The 18,348-nt window shown below is 39.7% G+C and overlaps 1 protein-coding gene across 15 annotated transcripts in view; it reads left to right on the top strand.

Annotated features, from left to right (window-relative positions):
* LOC133653860 (membrane-associated guanylate kinase, WW and PDZ domain-containing protein 1-like) overlaps window positions 1-18,348 on the top strand; it is a 220,789-nt gene that overhangs the window by 64,755 nt on the left and 137,686 nt on the right. For all 15 annotated transcript variants that reach the window (XM_062053624.1, XM_062053626.1, XM_062053625.1 and 12 more), the window contains exon 2: window positions 5,342-5,458. In XM_062053624.1, coding sequence (XP_061909608.1) covers window positions 5,342-5,458 — 117 coding nt within the window. The remainder of the gene's footprint in view (window positions 1-5,341; window positions 5,459-18,348) is intronic.

Here is an 18,348-nt window from a genome sequence, read left to right as displayed (position 1 = left end):
TCGATTCTAAGACACCCCGAATTTCTTCACATCTACTGTGAGGCTGTTTCTATGTGAAGGTTAAAGGGGAACTCCCTTTTTTTTGGAAATGTTGTCGATTATTCACAACCCTCATGTGAGACAAGCACACATTGTTTTCATTTTTTATGCATTCTAACTCCTAAATAAACATTAGTAAGAGTCAGCTAACAATGTAGCTAATGGAATTAGCTCTATAGATGGGTTACAAACACGTGACCTAGAGGGTTTCAGGCAATGGTCTAGAGCCCCATTAGGCTACTGTTTATTTACCTGAAGCAGTGCAGATTTGAGCGCATTTTGAAAGGTTTAGACTTTAGACTGAGGCAAATATATAAGCGATTATGAAAAAAATATTTAAAATGTAACGGAGTGAATTTTTCAGTCCTAATAAAATATTTTTAAAAATATTTTAACCATTTATCATCACCAAGAGGTTACTGCTTGCTACGACACTTACGGTATTTAGAGAAGAAAAGATCAGAGGCACATAATGTGTTTTCATCTGAAGGTGTCCACAAATTAAGCATTAATCCGTGAAAGACATAGTTGGACTTTTTCGTTCATCAGTAAGTAACGTATTTGCTTGACATAACAAGTGCCGTGCTGCTGTGATTGTGACGCTAATTAGAAAAAGGATAAGTTTGTTTGCGGTTGATTTCCTGCTACAGATGTTTGTCTTATCTACAATTCATGTCTGCAGTTGTTTTATGGTGTGAAGTTCATATTTTGTCTTATTATTTAGCTATTAATGTCCCTGTTGTTCAGCAATCTTTGCTAGCGATATCAAGATTCAGTGTATGCTTGGCCTACAATAGATTTATTAATCTACTTTATTAATACTATTTAGGATATTTTATTGATGCTAACAAATATCACCAAAGACGCTATAATGTGGTCATCCGTGTCAAACAAAGCACTTGGCTTTCCTGCACAACAACTAAGCTTTTAGTGGATTAGACCAACAATCACAGTATTTATTACTAGGACTTAACATGACATTAATATATTTGCACAACCAGGTCTTTGTAGTTCTATATAGGCATAGCAACCACAAAAGAACACAAACTAATGCGATCTCTTTCCTTTCTTTTTTTTCTTCTTTGGTTCGTCTCTCGAACACTACTAATATAGTAGAGAATAAACCTGATTGCATCAAGGAAAGTTTCTCAAACAAATCAAATGTTCAAACAAACATTTTACAAAGTTATCGCTGCAGACACGAACGGTCCGATTGTATTCCACAAGAGGATGAAAGTGATTATTTTTAAGAGTCATTTCCTTCGACACACTTTTGTTTCTTTCTGGTCTCTATGAAAGCTCTTTCCTATCTCTCTAATTAAATGATTGCAGCACTCAAGAACAGAACAGCCATACGGCATTTTCTGCTCAAACTTTACACTCACTCTCACTTGTTTTAATTCTATGCTCAAGCTGCTTGACCATCGAGTTAATTAAGTCGTGAAGAAAAAAAACGAAATTACATCATATGCAACCCAGCTACTGTATATATAGCCTATAAACACTCTAAAAACCTCCATCAATGATTCATATACACATTGTAAGCATATATGTATTGTAGTAATAGGCACATTCATCATTACATGTAATATTTAAAACATGTTTTTTATAATTTTAAGCATACAGCAGCATATTAATTTAATAGACGCATCACAACGTTCACTTTTCCCTTCAACAACAATAACAACTACTAATTATGACAGACTTTGTGGGAGACATCTATTTTAAAGCAAATGAGGATCTAGAACGTTATATTTTTGAGCCTGAATATAAGGAGAATGAGCTACAAGTTTTAGAAGCTGTGTGCTTAACATATACAGCTTTATTGAAACACTAAGCATCATGCAACAGCATTTGTAAGTGCTAATCAAGAAATACAAACTATGAACATAATAAAGCAATCAATTACTGTACCATATCTGCTCTCACAGGTATGTCGACTGATGGGGTGGTCATATCTTCCTGTTTAAATCATGAATAAATCATAATTCTCACACAATTTGAAAAAAGGTTCCACTATCAAGTGTCTTTTTTTGTGTCTTTCTCGCCATCTTCAGGTATAAGTTGGATGTCAGAGTTGACCAATTTCTCGGTTTATGGCCACCACCTTTCACTATACAGGTTAGAGACATTATTTATAATGTAGAATACTCAGAGGCAATGCAGCAGCAGTAGCAGCAGCTCAGTATGTCAAGAACTGCATAAGCTTGTTAGCTTTCTGTGATCACAGCGCTATAAAATGTTTATCTGCATTACAGTACTTATGATAACAATATCGCTATACTTGGTCAATATTCAGGTCACGAAATGTAAATGGAGTAATATTGACTGTTTTTGGATGTTTTTAGAGGGCTTTATGGGCAAATAATGTACTCCATTAGTTGTATTGTTAGCCACCTCGTACTTGCCGTATTTTACGAATTCGAATGCATATGAAAAAAAATACATATGTAACCTTGTTTTACAAAAGGATTCTGAATGATAGGCAACATTGCAAAAAAAAGTGCAGTTCCACTTTAACATAATAACAGAATTTGATCCCCTGAGAACCAGAGCCAGTGAGGTACAGACTGAACACATCCGCTCTCATCACCGTGTGTATGTGTAATCTGTGATCTATGTGGCGTTAATCCTCATAAATATAAAAACATTTGATGACTCTCTCACTGATGAAGTGTGACACCTAGGTGGCCGGCCCTTTCTGCTGACAGAGCATCCCCACGGGAGGTGGTCGTTCCTGACAATGAATCCAATCTCACGGAGAAAATCTGAGCCAGAAAAAATGATGTGGTGCAGATTGTAGAACACAAACACATATTGACTGTATGCATGCTTGTTGAACTAACCGTATACCGTAATTTCCGGACTATAAGCCGCACCTGACTATAAGCCGCACCAGCTAAATTTAGGGGAAAATACAGATTGCTCCATATATAAGCCGCACCCGACTATAAGCCGCAGGGTTTTGATGTGTAATTACCGTAGTATATAGGGGTTCCTGCTACCACGGAGGGGATTGTCGGGACAGAGATGACTGTTTGGGAACGCAAAGCGTCCCATTTATTAACAATAAATCTTTCAATCATTCAATCAAACTTTCACATCTTTGACATGGCGAACAGCATTCGTGCAGAGTACAAATAATACAACGGTGCAAAGTAATACAAAGTGCTCGCCTGTACGTTATCAAAATAACCAGCCTACCGGTATATGAAAAGTCAGTCTTTAATCATTGTGTCATCGTCTTCCTCCTGCGTACTAAAACCACCGAAATCCTCTTCGTCGGTGTCGGAGAAGAACAGGCCGTATATAAGCCGCACCCTTGTATAAGCCGCAGGGACCAGAACGAGGGGAAAAAGTAGCGGCTTATAGTCCGGAAATTACGGTAAATAAATGATAAATGGGTTGTACTTGTATAGCGCTTTTCTACCTTCAAGGTACTCAAAGCGCTTTGACAGTATTTCCACATTTACCCATTCACACACACATTCACACACTGATGGCGGGAGCTGCCATGCAAGGCGCTACCAGCAGCCATCAGAGGCAAAGGGTGAAGTGTCTTGCCCAAGGACACAACGGACGTGACTAGGAAGGTAGAAGGTGGGAATTGAACCCCAGTAACCAGCAACACTCCGATTGCTGGCACAGCCACTCTACCAACTTCGCCATGCCGTCCCTGTCCCTATTGTATTTTTTATTAGATATTTACACTATTTTACACACACAGGATGTACAGAATGCCTGCATAACATTAACATAGTGGATGTGAGTGAGTATTTCCACAGCTGTGGTTTTTTTACCCTTTAGAGTCTGACTGCTGCTTGCCGAGCACGGACCATAATGATGCTCGTCAGCACTGGTTTGTTGCTAGGTAACAATTACCTGACTGTGCTTTGCTTGCAGTGAGCTACACAGTGTGTGTGCGTGTGTGCGCGTGTGTGTGTGTTTGTTGAGAACGGAAAAATACAGCAAAGTCAACAGCCAACCAATGTCTGTTTAGTTTTTTCTTCACTGTTTACTCACCTCTGGTTCTAATTTGATTTGCTCCATGGCTTTTATTTTTATAATGACAGTGTCTCAAATCAAAGGATAATGAAAGTCAGCATCTATTTATAGTCCCACAGGACTCATGCTGACAAATGGATTTGCTGTGATTTCCCATATGTGATATTATTATATTAGATGTCAGTTTGTTGTGGTTTATTTCCTATTGCCTTAAACATGTTTATTATTTGTGGTATAGTACTGAATCATACAAAACTACATTGGCATCTATCTTTGCATAGTTGTATTCCTGATCATTTATTTTGCTGTCTTTTGTCACATGGATCGGTATAACTTAGCTAATGTATATATCTACGTATAAATTGTGATATCATCAAAGGTGAGGTTGAAGGAAGTGATAGCATAGAGTCAGAAGAAAATCATCCTCTACAGTGGGAAGCCAACCAGAAGACATGGCACCTCCCCCAAGAAAGGCTTGCCAGCTCCCACAGACTTGGATGATAAATTTGGGGATCATTAAATGGTCCTAAATGAGACCCTGGCGTGAGAGCTAGGCCTGGCCATCTGGCTCCATTGTGAGTGGCCGTGCTGTATTCAAACTTAGCCAGCAGCATCCCTGTCTGCTATTGGATAAATGCAGAGAGGGCCTGGTAAACATAGCCAATCAGAGACTCTATTCTGATTTCCAACCACTCTATTGAGTTTCACTATAGCTTAAATGTATCTATTTTAATGCATCTACCTGATTGTACCTAAAGTAACGTTTATCCATGTGACATGTTTCTGTCACAGGTTTTATAGTCAATGAGTAAGTTTAATTGAATACAAAAATACACCTGTATGCCAATACAATCTTAAGATATGTTGACATTTAACAACGTCAAATAAAATAAACTTTGGTGTCATTGCTTTAATAGTGTGGTTCATTTGGTAAAGGTTGATCATTTGAACTCAGGTACTCACCAAACAAATGGACTTGCAAACAATCACTGAGACGATTTGGTTTGCTTCAGTTTGATTGTGCTCGTCAATGGGCCAAAATCATGGACCAGTGTTTAAATGACAGTGAAAATAATTTCACAGTCTCCCTGTGGCATATGTCCTTACATTTTAACAGTTCTTCATGGCATCACAAACGTATAAACATTTGGTCCATGATGAAAAAAAAATGTAGGACCAAACCATTCACCTTATTTGTTTACCAGATAACAAGTGGGAGTATAGCCTTATGTTAAGATGTTATGTTGGTCTTCATGAGTTTCTTTGACCTAAACTTGTTTTTTTCTGCAATTTCAAGGCAATAAGCTGAACAAAGACCTGAAACACTACCTTAGTCTGAGGTTCCAAAAGACGTCTCCGGACCACAACCTGCAAAAGACCATCCGAGCCAATCTGTATCGCCATGCTGTGCCTTGTAAGTATAATTTTATTATATAATTATATGATATTGTACTGGTGAATTCTTAAACTGAAACATCTGGAAGTAGACTTGTCTTTAAACAGTCTTTAGCATCATTTATTGGTCTTTAAACTCTTGACCCACTTCCTTTGGGCTTTTATCTTGTTTGTCTCATATTATTCTTGCTCAAATGCTCAATGCGTTTCTCCCACCCAGAATAAATTTTTGCCTGACGATATAATATCGTCACCATTTTGGCTACTAATGAATGAAAGGTAAACATGAGCCTCCATCAACATTGACCCCAGTTAAAGTCATAGAATATTCTAAATCTACCCAGTTCCTACGACTGTCGTTGGTTACATTTGCTTGTTCTTTTAGCTGGAGATCATTTCCGACTGTAATCATATCATGTTTGTGTTAGAATAACCTTTTTTATTAAGTTGACATGACCACAAGGCTCCAGGCTAAGTCTTTCAATGAAGGAGCATGGGGTATCATTCAGTAAGGTTGTGTATCTATTTGTTCCTCCCCCCTTGGGAATTGTTTTGTTATGCATGGACATGATTTAATCATTGAATTATGATTTGAACACAACTTCCTCCAGTTTCCATTTCCTTACGGATTCAGGTTTGACTATGCAAATGTGTGTGTTTGCATGAATTTCTTTACTGAAAATGTTGTCTATATTTTGTATTTCTTTCCCTTTCCATTTCTCGTGGTTTATTTATCTCTTTCTCTCTCTCTATCGCTTGCTGAGCCATGTGACCAGTAAATCCGCCTCTCTTCCCCTGCTGGGGATTATGATGTTCTAATTTATTGAAAATAGATTCTTGCCTGATTATGTGATGTACATGTTAGGCTCTTACAAAGATCGAGGAAGATGAAAAGGCCACTGCAACACACAAAGGACAGACAGTGATATTCCAAATCTACCCAAAAAGCAAAAACAAATATGATTCATACACATGCTTGTATTTTTAATTATCTTAGACTACAGTGCAACATATCCTCTTATTTTGGAACAGTTAATTGAAAACTGGATTCATTTTTAGTATCAGCGCTCACAGAAATGGCTGGGGGCATATCATGGTGGAGACGAACACTAGAAGCAAACAGCAATCACATATTTTGTTGAAAACACTATAGTATTAAGTATATCAGTATATGGAATGCAATTATGGAATGGATTAAGCAAATAAATCAAACAATGTACTAACATGATACAATTCAAGAAACTCTTCAAACTTAAAGTGATCCATGATCCATGAGAAACATTCAGAATTTATTGATAATCAAATTTATCTCACCATATAAAATACAACTTACTTCACTAATTATTTATTTTTCAACGTTGTTACTTATGGAGTATATTGTGAATAAATTGAGAACAGGAAGTGAACAAAAGTTTTAGCAACTGCTATGTAAAGGAAAAGGGGTAGGATTAAATGAGCTCCGCTTCTTCCTACTCCTTTTCGAACATGTTGAAAACTGAAAATTGTTATGTATCATGTTGTACGCATGCATGTTGGAAAATAAACTCAAACTCAACTCAACTCAACTCACATGACTCAGAACACTTGTTTTATTTGTGAAAACTAGTCTTCAAACAATGATTTTTTCTCCTAAATTATATAAGTATATTTCTTATAGCCTGGATTTCTCAAGGCAGAACATGTATTTCCAGTCATATTAGTTTACAACCAATAACACTTTGCAAAAGAGCTTTCCTCATCAGGCTTTATTGTCATAACATGTCATTACAATTATTCACTGGAAATGCAATTTAATGATACAAACCCAAAAATGGCTCAAAAGAAATGTATCCAGGGCACAAGCTGTGGTGCAGATTTGTTTATGTTATGAAATTATCAAATCACAAGGAATGCAGTGTACAGATGGACTACTGCAGTGGTCCTCAACTTGTGAAAATGTAAACATGGAGAAACCTGAGAATAACTATTTTTTGCAGGTTTAGTGCCAGGAAGTTACAGCTGTGTAACATTTCATTGGTCTGTTATTCTTACTTAAGTATGGAAATGAATTTATGTAATGCCTGCAATAGTTATTATTGGACCAAATTACTATTATTTTAAAGCAGCCCATTTGTTATATATTTTGAACTGTTTTTAATCATACAGCCCTGTACTTTAGTGCCTTCCTGTTCTGTTTGTATACACTGATATAGAACAGACAAGGGTTGAAAAGAGATGAGGCATGAACAGTTATACTGTCGAGGTGACTTTTGCTGTTTTATGGACAATTTCTTCGCTTTCTGCAGCACTCACTTTTACTTTCTCTTCTCACTCCATGCAGAGAATCAACGACGAGACAACAAGATGGCGCAACCAGACATGATAGTTGATACTGTAACGTGATTGGCTGTTAGCGTGTACCTCCCATAAACATATATATTAACAGGCACGTAGGTAGCATACAAAAATTACTTTTCAAAATAAATAAAATAAATACATTGTATTCCGTAGAGTTAGACAAAATAAAACATGTGAAAATCACGGAAGAAGTTAACATTTTCAAAACTTTTAAGAACCTTTGTCATCTCCCTCCAAAATATACTGGTGAAACTCAAAACATTTGAATAATGTGTTGAGATTTACAAGGTGAAACTATTATATGAGAGGCTCTAACATGCAATTTAAGATGTCAAGCCTTCTTTTGCTATAATTGTGATGATTATGGCTTACAGTTTAGGAAAACCTTGAATTGAAAATCTCAGAAAATGTGGGGTTTTCAAAAACTGTAAGATATGATTATCTAAAAAATAGGTGATAAAAGCTTGCCATATCTCACTTTGCATGCAATTAGTTAATATCACATATTATTAGTTTCACATTTGAAGTTGAATTGCTGAAATGAACAGACTTTTACATGGTATTCAAATGTTATGAGTTTCATCTGTATAATGGAAATTACTGAATAAAAATGTGGTTGCAGGAAAACATACAACTTTTCTCTGAACACAATTGAACATTCACCTCTTGAAGATTAGGAGCACTGTGACCACAAACTTAGTCACTGCTTGTCTGTCCTGCGTGCACCCTCATACGTACTGCCCGCCTTGGAGCCAGTCACAATCTGTTTCTAGTCTTGCTCCTCTAAATGAGAAGAAAATGACTTCAATTTAACAAATAGCATCGTTAACATTATAGGCGGTAAGTAGGCCTGGGTCAATAACAAATGTTGCCTGACAATATATCGACCTACATATTACTGCCGATAAACATTAATATTGCCAATATTTTAATGGGACCAAATTAACCATTGATCGATTGATAATACATTATAATTAGAGATGTCCGATAATGGCTTTTTTGCCGATATCCGATATTCCGATATTTTCCAACTCTTAATTACCGATTCCAATATCAACCGATACCGATATATACAGTCGTGGAATTAACACATTATTATGCTTAATTTTGTTGTGATGCCCCGCTGGATGCATTAAACAATGTAACAAGGTTTTCCAAAATAAATCAACTGAAGTTATGGAAAAAATTGCCAACATGGCACTGCCATATTTATTATTGAAGTCACAAAGTGCATAATTTTTTTTAACATGCCTCAAAACAGCAGCTTGGAATTTGGGACAATGCTCCCTGAGAGCGCATGAGGAGGTTGAGGTGGGCTGGGTTTGGGGGGCGGGTTGAGGTGAGGGGGGTGTAGGGAGTAGCGGGGGGTGTATATTGTAGCGTCCCGGAAGAGTTAGTGCTGCAAGGGGTTCTGGGTATTTGTTCTGTTGTGTTTATGTTGTGTTACGGTGCGGATGTTCTCCCGAAATGTGTTTGTCATTCTTGTTTGGTGTGGGTTCACAGTGTGGCGCATATTTGTAACAGTGTTAAAGTTGTTTATACGGACACCCTCAGTGTGACCTGTATGGCTGTTGACCAAGTATGCATGGCATTCACTTGTGTGTGTGAAAAGCCGTAGATATTATGTGATTGGGTCGGCACGCAAAGGCAGTGCCTTTAAGGTTTATTGGCGCTCTGTACTTCTCCCTACGTCCGTGTACACTGCGGCGTTTTAAAAAGTCACAAATTTTACTTTTTGAAACCGATACCGATAATTTCTGATATTACATTTTAAAGCATTTATCGGCCGATAATATCGGACTGCCGATATTATCGGACATCCCTACATACAACTAATTTTACGTCCAAGCAACTAAGTTAACTCCTGCCATCGTACAATGAACAGATTCCAGCACACCACTAAAAGCTATGCAGAAGTAAAACACACAATCAGAGTAGATCCTGGGTTTCTTTAATCAAAGGTTGCTTTTTTACTTGTCATTTTTGGACAGGTTTAAACAAACTTTAGTCAGTTTTCTCTGCTAGTATAGGGATCTTTGGGTCAAGTCATTACCCCGGATTTCCACTAGATGGGAAACGGCCGCGAAACGGCACCTGCACGGCGGTGGACCCTTTCCGTTTTTATTCAAGACAAAAGTTTCAACTGCCTGTGTAACATCACCGACATGCAGTTGAAGTTCCACATTCCAGCGCTAAATATACGCGGAGCTTCTACATTTGCTGGACGCCACAACAAATCTGTTTAGATTGGCTAAAATCGGCTTGTGTTGGACAAACACAAAATAAATTATCCGGCTTACTTTCAAAATAAAATACTCCATTTTCAAGGCTGATCGCGTTTTACCCTTTGAAAAGTCATAATGGGCGGCGACAGACATGAAGTCAACTGGTTCAAGGTTTTCAGATGTAATTTCACCTCATTGACACAAACGGTTGATGACATGCTGATTCCGAAGGTCCAAAATTAAAGAATAATATACAGGCATATGCTGGGCAGATATATGGGGATGTGAGGGCCTGTGATATGGAGACCGGGAAAGCAGGGGAGTGGTTGCTGTGACACGCTCGCCAGGGATGATGTTACTGTTGTATTATTGCTTGCTACAAAAAATGAAGTTGTTTATCAAGGCAAAACTTTCAACGGTGTTGCCATTTAACACCTGTTATTAATGGCATGAAGGAGTTTATTTGTTTCTGCTCCTCTGGAAGGACAGAATAAACTGTTTTTGGTTCGCTTTACTACAACTTCTCTTATCACATGATTATGCGGGGATTTGCGAAATCTCGTGAAAGTCTGTGCTATTTCACTGCACGACGGAGCCACAGCAAAACGGCAGCAGGGATTCCTGGACTGTGAATGGCGGTGCTGCTCTGTGGCGGGTTTGTTTAGCAGCCGTTCCGCATACGGGGTTACATTTAGCAGTGAAGTGGCCAGAAATGCCGTCTCCTTACAGCACATCCTCGAAAACAATTGTGAAGTTTTTATTTAATGTATATTTTCTTCTTTACATCTAAGCTGTTGAAATGTTAGCTGGTACAACAATTCTACCATTAGAAAAAGTACTACGACTGCCTGACTTTTGGATGACAATATGCGGTCCTCCAAAACGACGGCGTGGTAGAGTGGCCGGGCCAGCAACCTGAGGGTTCCTGGTTCGATCCCCAGCTTCTACCACCCTAGTCACGTCCGTTGTGTCCTTGAGCGAGACACTTCAACCTTGCTCCTGATGGGTCGTGGTTAGCGCCTTGCATGGCAGCTCCCTCCATCAGTGTGTGAATGTGTGTGTAAATGGGTGAATGTGGAAATATTGTCAAAGCGCTTTGAGTACCTTGAAGGTAGAAAAGCGCTATACAAGTATAACCCATTTACCATTTACCATTTAATTGAGGCACAACTTTATGCTTAACTGTTAATAACATGGTGCGCTGACAACAATACAAGTGTGACCACCAACCGAATAGCACTCAAGTGCACACTATGTGTTTTTACATTTTTGGTCTTTATCAATGTGCTGTACTACAAGCGTGAACGCCGTAAGTGAGCTGAAATTAGTGTGGGACATTGAAGTCTTGCAACACTCACATGTTTGTGTGACTTTAGTGACTTTTGGTTGTTTCCCACATTTAGTTAGGGGTGTTCGTATTTGGAGGTTGCACTGTTGTGTTTCGAGTGTTTAGGATGTTTCCCATTCTGTTTTCCTGCCCCTCCCTCTCCTGCTCTCTTGATGACCTACTATCTCCTGTTTCTTGTCCCGCTGACTTTATCCCAAATGCAAATATTTCCCAGGGCATGACAAGGCGGAATGACAAAGGCAGTCGCAGTCAAAGGCCACACTTCTCGTCTCCTCCCCCTCTCATGAGCACATGTGCTTCTCCTCCTCCCCCTCTCGTCTGCCTTCCCCTTGCTTGACTCGAACAGGTGCCTCCCCCCTCAACCACTGGGTCGAGGTGGGGCCATTTTCTTTATTTTCTGGCGTGTGTGTATGTGTCGATATTACGGCATGCGCTACTCAGCCATATACCCTTCCATTCCCCGACTTCCTCACCCCTGTCCTGGCTGCCACATATGGGCATTGGCATTACGTGCAGCAAATGTCACAATTGACGGAGAAGTTGTCCTCTTGTGGGATTCAATACCCGCTCGCGTCTACAGCTGCTGCTCAGGGATGAGGGTTATCTCTGCGTTATCCCGCCGTTTGAGCCTACGGAGTCAACCAATCCTCCCTCCCCCATCTGATCTTTTCTTCTCTCCCTCCCTGTGCTTGGGTCTCTCTCTCTCTCTCTGTCAGTCCTTTTCGACTTCAAGTCCTCCTTCTGAGTGGCAGCGTCCCTGTGGCTTGGCGGTGGCTGCTGCCTTCCTCTGTCACACTCTAGCTGCTACCTCTACCTCCCTCCATCCTCTCTCTCTCTCTCTCTCTCTCTCTCTCTCTCTCTCTCTCTCTCTCTCTCTCTCTCTCTCTCTCTCTCTCTCTTCCCTCCTCTCTCGCTCTCTTCATCTCTTCCCAGTACTCGCTGTCCTTCAATCTTTCGCTTCCTTGTTTTCGTCGATCTTGGGGAAATGATTGCTGGAGACAATTGTTTTCCATGTGATGCCAGCACAAAGAAACGGATTACATCTTGATTTGCATCTTCTGTGTACGCAGGCAAGTGGCAGCCACTCGTCTTCTCCTTTACTCTCACCGTCCGCCATCCGTATGCTGAAGACTGTGATGTATGCATGGCATAGTGTAGAGTGTATGTGTTTATGGTGGATGCTGTGTATATAGGCTAAGGGAATCAGAGTCGGTGGGGGTAGGGGTGGGAATCATGTGAGGAAAAGAGGGGGCCAGGCACCTTCACAGCAGGCACGTTCAACCCAGGGGGACAGATGGCCACTAGCCCTGGTGCTTTTTTCTCTTTGGTTTTCGAATTCACCCTGCAGGCTTTGTGCGAGGCCCGCGAGTATACAGAGCTTCCTTTCAGGAAGCGGGAGATGGCTGCTCTCCTTACCTCAAAGAGGAGGGGGGTATCTGTGTGTGCAAAAACGGACATGGTGTAGGGTAGGGGAGGCAGGAGAAGATGGGGGGCTTTGCCATCAAGGCATGTTTTTGAGAGGTCCGTGATATGAGGGGAGACGAGGAGCTAGCTGAGGGGTATGGAGTGTAAAAGGGGGTCATCCGATTCAAATGCATGGAGGTCAGGTCCAGATGCTGCCCAAACAAAAGGGGCTTCTCTGGGGGAACGGCAGGGGGAAACGTGGGACTCGCCATTGTGTGTGTCGCTGCATTGCAGTGTGCTGCCGGGGAGCCTCATGCTAATGATGGCCATTCATTCTTGTAACGGATGAGTGGGCCTCAGCTTCTGTTGCCTGGTTTTTACACATGCACGCGTCATATTTTCCTCATCTTACCAAAAGTATGGGATTCGCAAATAGGGACACAAAACAGTGGTTTCAGATCACCTGAGGAAGCGGGGAAAAATCTGTTTTTAAACGGGGATGACGTGTAGTGACAGGTGCTGACTGTGTGTTTACATGGACTGTGTGGGAGTTGAGTGGATTCATTCCTAATTTGACCACATTTACATTTTAATGCACTCAATGAAAACAAACATTTTCTTATCAAGCACATGGCTTACATGCCAAATTTTAGCATTTTAAACAGTGTGTTCTCTGACCTGGGCTTTGCATTCATCAGTTTGTTAGGTACACTTGCACAATCCATGAGTTTCAACACAAGAGTGAAAACAAAACAGGTCTAAATTTACAGATATAATATGCTCAGTGTTGTTGACAGTTAGAATAGTATTTAATTGTTAGAGTGTTATATATACACTTGAGTTAACTTAAATTCACCCTTATGTTTTGGACTTAATTTGGCGTCAAACCGTCTGATTAAGAGCACAAATATGCAGCTGCCTCTTTGACCTTCAGGCCTGCTCGACTACTATACCGGGGCGGTATAGCTCGATTGGTAGAGTGGCCGTGCCAGCAACTTGAGGGTTCCAGGTTTGATCCCCGCTTCCGCCATCCTAGTCACTGCCGTTGTGTCCTTGGGCAAGACACTTTACCCACTTGCTCCCAGTGCCACCCACACTGGTTTAAATGTAATTTAGATATTGGGTTTCACAATGTAAAGCGCTTTGAGTCACTAGAGAAAAGCGCTATATAAATATAATTCACTTCAATTCACTTCTGTTGTTTTGGAGACCTTGATGCGTGTGTTGGTGCGTCTAATCCCTTGTAAAAAAAAAAAAAATCATGACTCCAAAGTGTAATCCCAATTAACCTCAAGGTGTCTCAGTAATGGTTCAAATGTTATATCTAGATAGATATCAGATATTGACAATTTGAATTTATAATATTTTTTCTATTTGCTACACTTTTGACAAATATTCCCATCATCAACGGATGGAATACTCAAGGATCTCCCTCTTTATCACTTCTTTCTTTTTCCTTGCACTTGCCTCGACCCTCGTGAACACTCGTTGACCATGGACTCATTGATCCATTGGACCTATTGGCTCTATTGCTAAAAAGGAAGTGAGTAATTGTTCTTCGGGGCTCACTTTTGCAGAAGCTTGCTTTTGGAGGCCCCACTCGTGGTGCTTACATACTTAATTGACAATGCTTTTTGGGGGAGTGAGACCAACAATGTAACATTTATCTGTGACCTGTTTTGATAAATACTTGTTAAATCTTCCAGAAGACCCGACCTATCACTGTTTAACAAAAGAACGTGTGTAGAGTCTAACATGATATTGGGCCGAGGTAAACATTTTTCAATGGGACTCTTTTTATGCTTGTAACTAAAGTATGTCATGCTAATGTGTTGATATGATTTTCATCTAATGTAGCTAAATATGGTAGCTCCAATACTAGAAAAACGCTACGACACAGTCAAAACTCCAGTAACAGCAATAAACAAATTAACTACCCGGTATATAGTCTACCTTTCTGACAATGTCAATCAAAACTAAGGCTGAAACGACGCGTCGACGCAGTCGACGTCATCGGTTACGTAAATACATCGACGCCGTTTTTGTGCGTCGACGCGTCGCATATTTACGTCACTACCGTCATGGCGAAGCGCAAAGCAGACGATCAAAGCAGACGATGCGAGCGGTGCGAGCGAGGGGGAAAAAGCACGCCAAAAGTCGTCAAAAGTGTGGGAGTATTTCAATAAACGGCCTAATAATGTTGTTGTATGCACACTGTGTCGAGCGGAAATGGCCTATCGTAGCAGCACAACGGCTATGAACGAACATTTGAAAAGAAAACCATCAACCATCAACTAGTCAATCGTCCGCGCGAGTATACGTTGTCATCATTACACAAAAACATGAATGTGTCATTTGTATCTGCTAGGGGTGTAACGGTACGTGTTTTGTATTGAACCGTTTCGGTACGGGGCTTTCGGTTCGGTACGGGGGTGTACCGAACGAGTTTCTAAGCTAAAGTGTTAACAAGCTGCTTTGCTCCTTCTGCTTCTGTCTCAGCACGCAGCATTGTCCCACCCACACAACCATCTGCTTGGTACACAGAAAGCATTATCAGCCAATCAGCAGTGCGTATTCAGAGCATTACCAGCCAATCAGCAGTGCGTATTCAGAGCATTACCAGCCAATCAGCAGTGCGTATTCAGAGCGCATGTAGTCAGCGCTTCAGCGTCGAGCAGATAGGTGTTTAGCAGGTGAGCATCAGGCAGCGGACTCTCCCCAAATGATAATAAACACCTCCCAGTCAACTACTAGTAACATCACTATGAGCCCGTTGACCTTCTAGGAATATAAACTGGAGCTCAGCTCACTCGCAGTCCTGGCTTGAGGTGAAGGCTAATTACCTCTCAGTTCCAGCCACATCGACCCCTTCTGAGCGCCTATTTTCAGCTGCTGGGAATATTGTAAACATGAAAAGAACCAGAGCATGTAGACATGCTAACCTTTCTTCATTACAACTGTTAGACACTCACTGGAATGAGTAGAATTGGTTATTGTGTATTGTGTTGGACTGGATGTTTATTTTGCACATTTTAAAAGCAATACTTAATGTTTACAGTGCTCCAGAATATTTAGATTGGCACTTTTTTGTATTGGATGTTTATCTTCATTTTTGCACATTTTAGCAAATAAGCAATACTTTCACTGTTGTTGAAATGTTTACACTGTTGTTACAGAATATTTCGTTTTGCACTTTTTTGTATTGGATGTTTATCTTTATTTTTGCACATTTTAAAGCAAATAAAAATACTTTTACTTATGAATTGCTTATACTATTGCAGAATATTAAGATTTGCACTGGATGTTGACTTTTATTATTTGCACATTAAAAAGCAAATAAGCTACTTTTAATTTTGTTAAATGTTAAAAGTTTTAAATGTTTACCTTGTTACAGAATATTTAGCCATGTTGTTCTCAATGTTGACTGAGTGGCCATACGTCTTTTTTTTTGTAAATAAAAGCCATGCCTTTTGAAAAAACTGGCCGACATTTATTTTTTCATCTTCATTTTGAATAAAAAAATAATCGGTAAAAGGAAAAATAATCTATAGATTAATCAAAAAAATAATCTATAGATTAACCGATTAATCAAAAAATAATCTATAGATTAATCAATAGAAAAATAATCGTTAGCTACAGCCTTAATCAAAACAGCCCTCTATTGTCTTTGCAAATGTGTATTTTAAAGCTTTTGGATTGGATTGTGCAGATACACCTGATACAGTGGCCATACGTCAGTTACATCACACAGATTATTGCAGCACCGATTTGTATTTCTGTACTGGGAATTGGCTTTTGTATGGCATTTACATGTCCCTTGTAGTCAAAACATCACTTTGTGTTGAGACAGTGTGATGACGCTAACACTATTTTCTTTGTCAAGGGATGACATAGGGAACAATGATTCTCTTTTATAAACCTTTTGCCTCTTGCAAGACAAATATGTGTGTGAGAGTCATGCGATTATTTCGATCATATGTGCAGGCTTGGTGACCTTCATAATATAACTCAAGTGTGTCTGTGCTAGTTAGAGGTTTACGGTCAAATAGGCGGCATATTTTGGGGCCTTCAAATATAGGGAGCACCTGACCTAGCAGGGACGGGAAGCAAAATTGTAAAAAAAAAAATCCCTACTTTTTAGCCAATATTTATGCACCAGCCTTATCATGACCACTTGCACAATATCAAAAGATCCAATACAGGAGCCCTATCAAAAGTATTAGCTTCATAGATTAAAAAAAAAAAAAAAAGGTTAGTTTCAATTACGTTTTTTCGATCATTTTAATTTAAAACGGTAATATTAACTATAAATAATTTTACTGTGGTATATCATTATTACCAGTCCTTTTTACATCCCTAGTTAGAGCCGGCTGAGCCTGTAACTGGACGTTTTGTCACGCGCAACTCAGGTATCGTAACATGGCACCGTTGGATTTACGTGAATCAGTGCCCACTAAGACTAGCAGGATTTGGTCGGTGCCAAAAAAGTACCGGATTCTGTGTTCATCCCTAGTACACAGCGATCCTAAACAGAACAGGGTCCATACAGGAAATTCAAACACAAATGCATGCACTGTATTTTTAAGACTTTCCCTAATGATTTTGCTTTAATCTGCAAAGTGGACTGGACTGTATATATCAGAGGCTAATATCGTGACATCACATGGACAACGTTAAGACCTTCTGGAGGAAAGTTCTGTGGTCAGATGAAACAAAAATTGAGCTGTTTGGCCACAATACCCAGCAATATGTTTGGAGGAGAAAAGGTGAGGCCTTAAATCCCAGGAACACCACACCTACCGTCAAACATGGTGGTGGTAATATTATGCTCTGGGCTTGTTTTGCTGCCAATGGAACTGGTGCTTTACAGAGAGTAAATGGGACAATGAAAAAGAAGGATTACTTCCAAATTCTTCAGAACAACCTAAAATCATCAGCCCGGGGGTTGGGTCTTAGGCGCAGTTGGGTGTTCCAACAGGACAATGACCCCAAACACATGTCAAAAGTGGTAAAGGAATGGCTAAATCAGGCTAGAATTAAGGTTTTAGAATGGCCTTCCCAAAGTCCTGACTTAAACCCCATTGAGAACATGTGGACAATGCTGAGGAAACAAGTCCATGTCAGAAAACCAACACATTTAGCTGAACTGCACCAATTTTGTCAAGAGGAGTGGTCAAAAATTCAACCAGAAGTTTGCCAGAAGCTTGTGGATGGCTACCAAAAGCGCCTTATTGCAGTAAAACTTGCCAAGGGGCATGTAACCAAATATTAACATTGCTGGATGTATACTTTTGACCCAGCAGATTTGGTCACATTTTCAGTAGACCCATAATAAATTCATAAAAGAACCAAACTTCATGAATGTTTTTTGTTACAAACAAGTATTTTCTCCAATCACTCTATCACAAAAAAATAAGAGTTGTAGAAATTATTGGAAGCTCGACAGCCATGACATTATGTTCTTTACAAGTGCATGTAAGCTTTTGACCACGACTGTGTATTGATGCAGTTTTACATTTCTTTTTGTTTCACTAAATAAGCGGTTATCACTTGCAACTTAAAAAAAATAATAATTTGGAATAAGAAACAGTTAAA

This window comes from Entelurus aequoreus, linkage group LG07 (genome assembly GCF_033978785.1).
Source record: "Entelurus aequoreus isolate RoL-2023_Sb linkage group LG07, RoL_Eaeq_v1.1, whole genome shotgun sequence".
Classification (NCBI taxonomy): domain Eukaryota; kingdom Metazoa; phylum Chordata; class Actinopteri; order Syngnathiformes; family Syngnathidae; genus Entelurus; species Entelurus aequoreus.
This window is presented reverse-complemented; position numbering and strand designations above follow the sequence as displayed.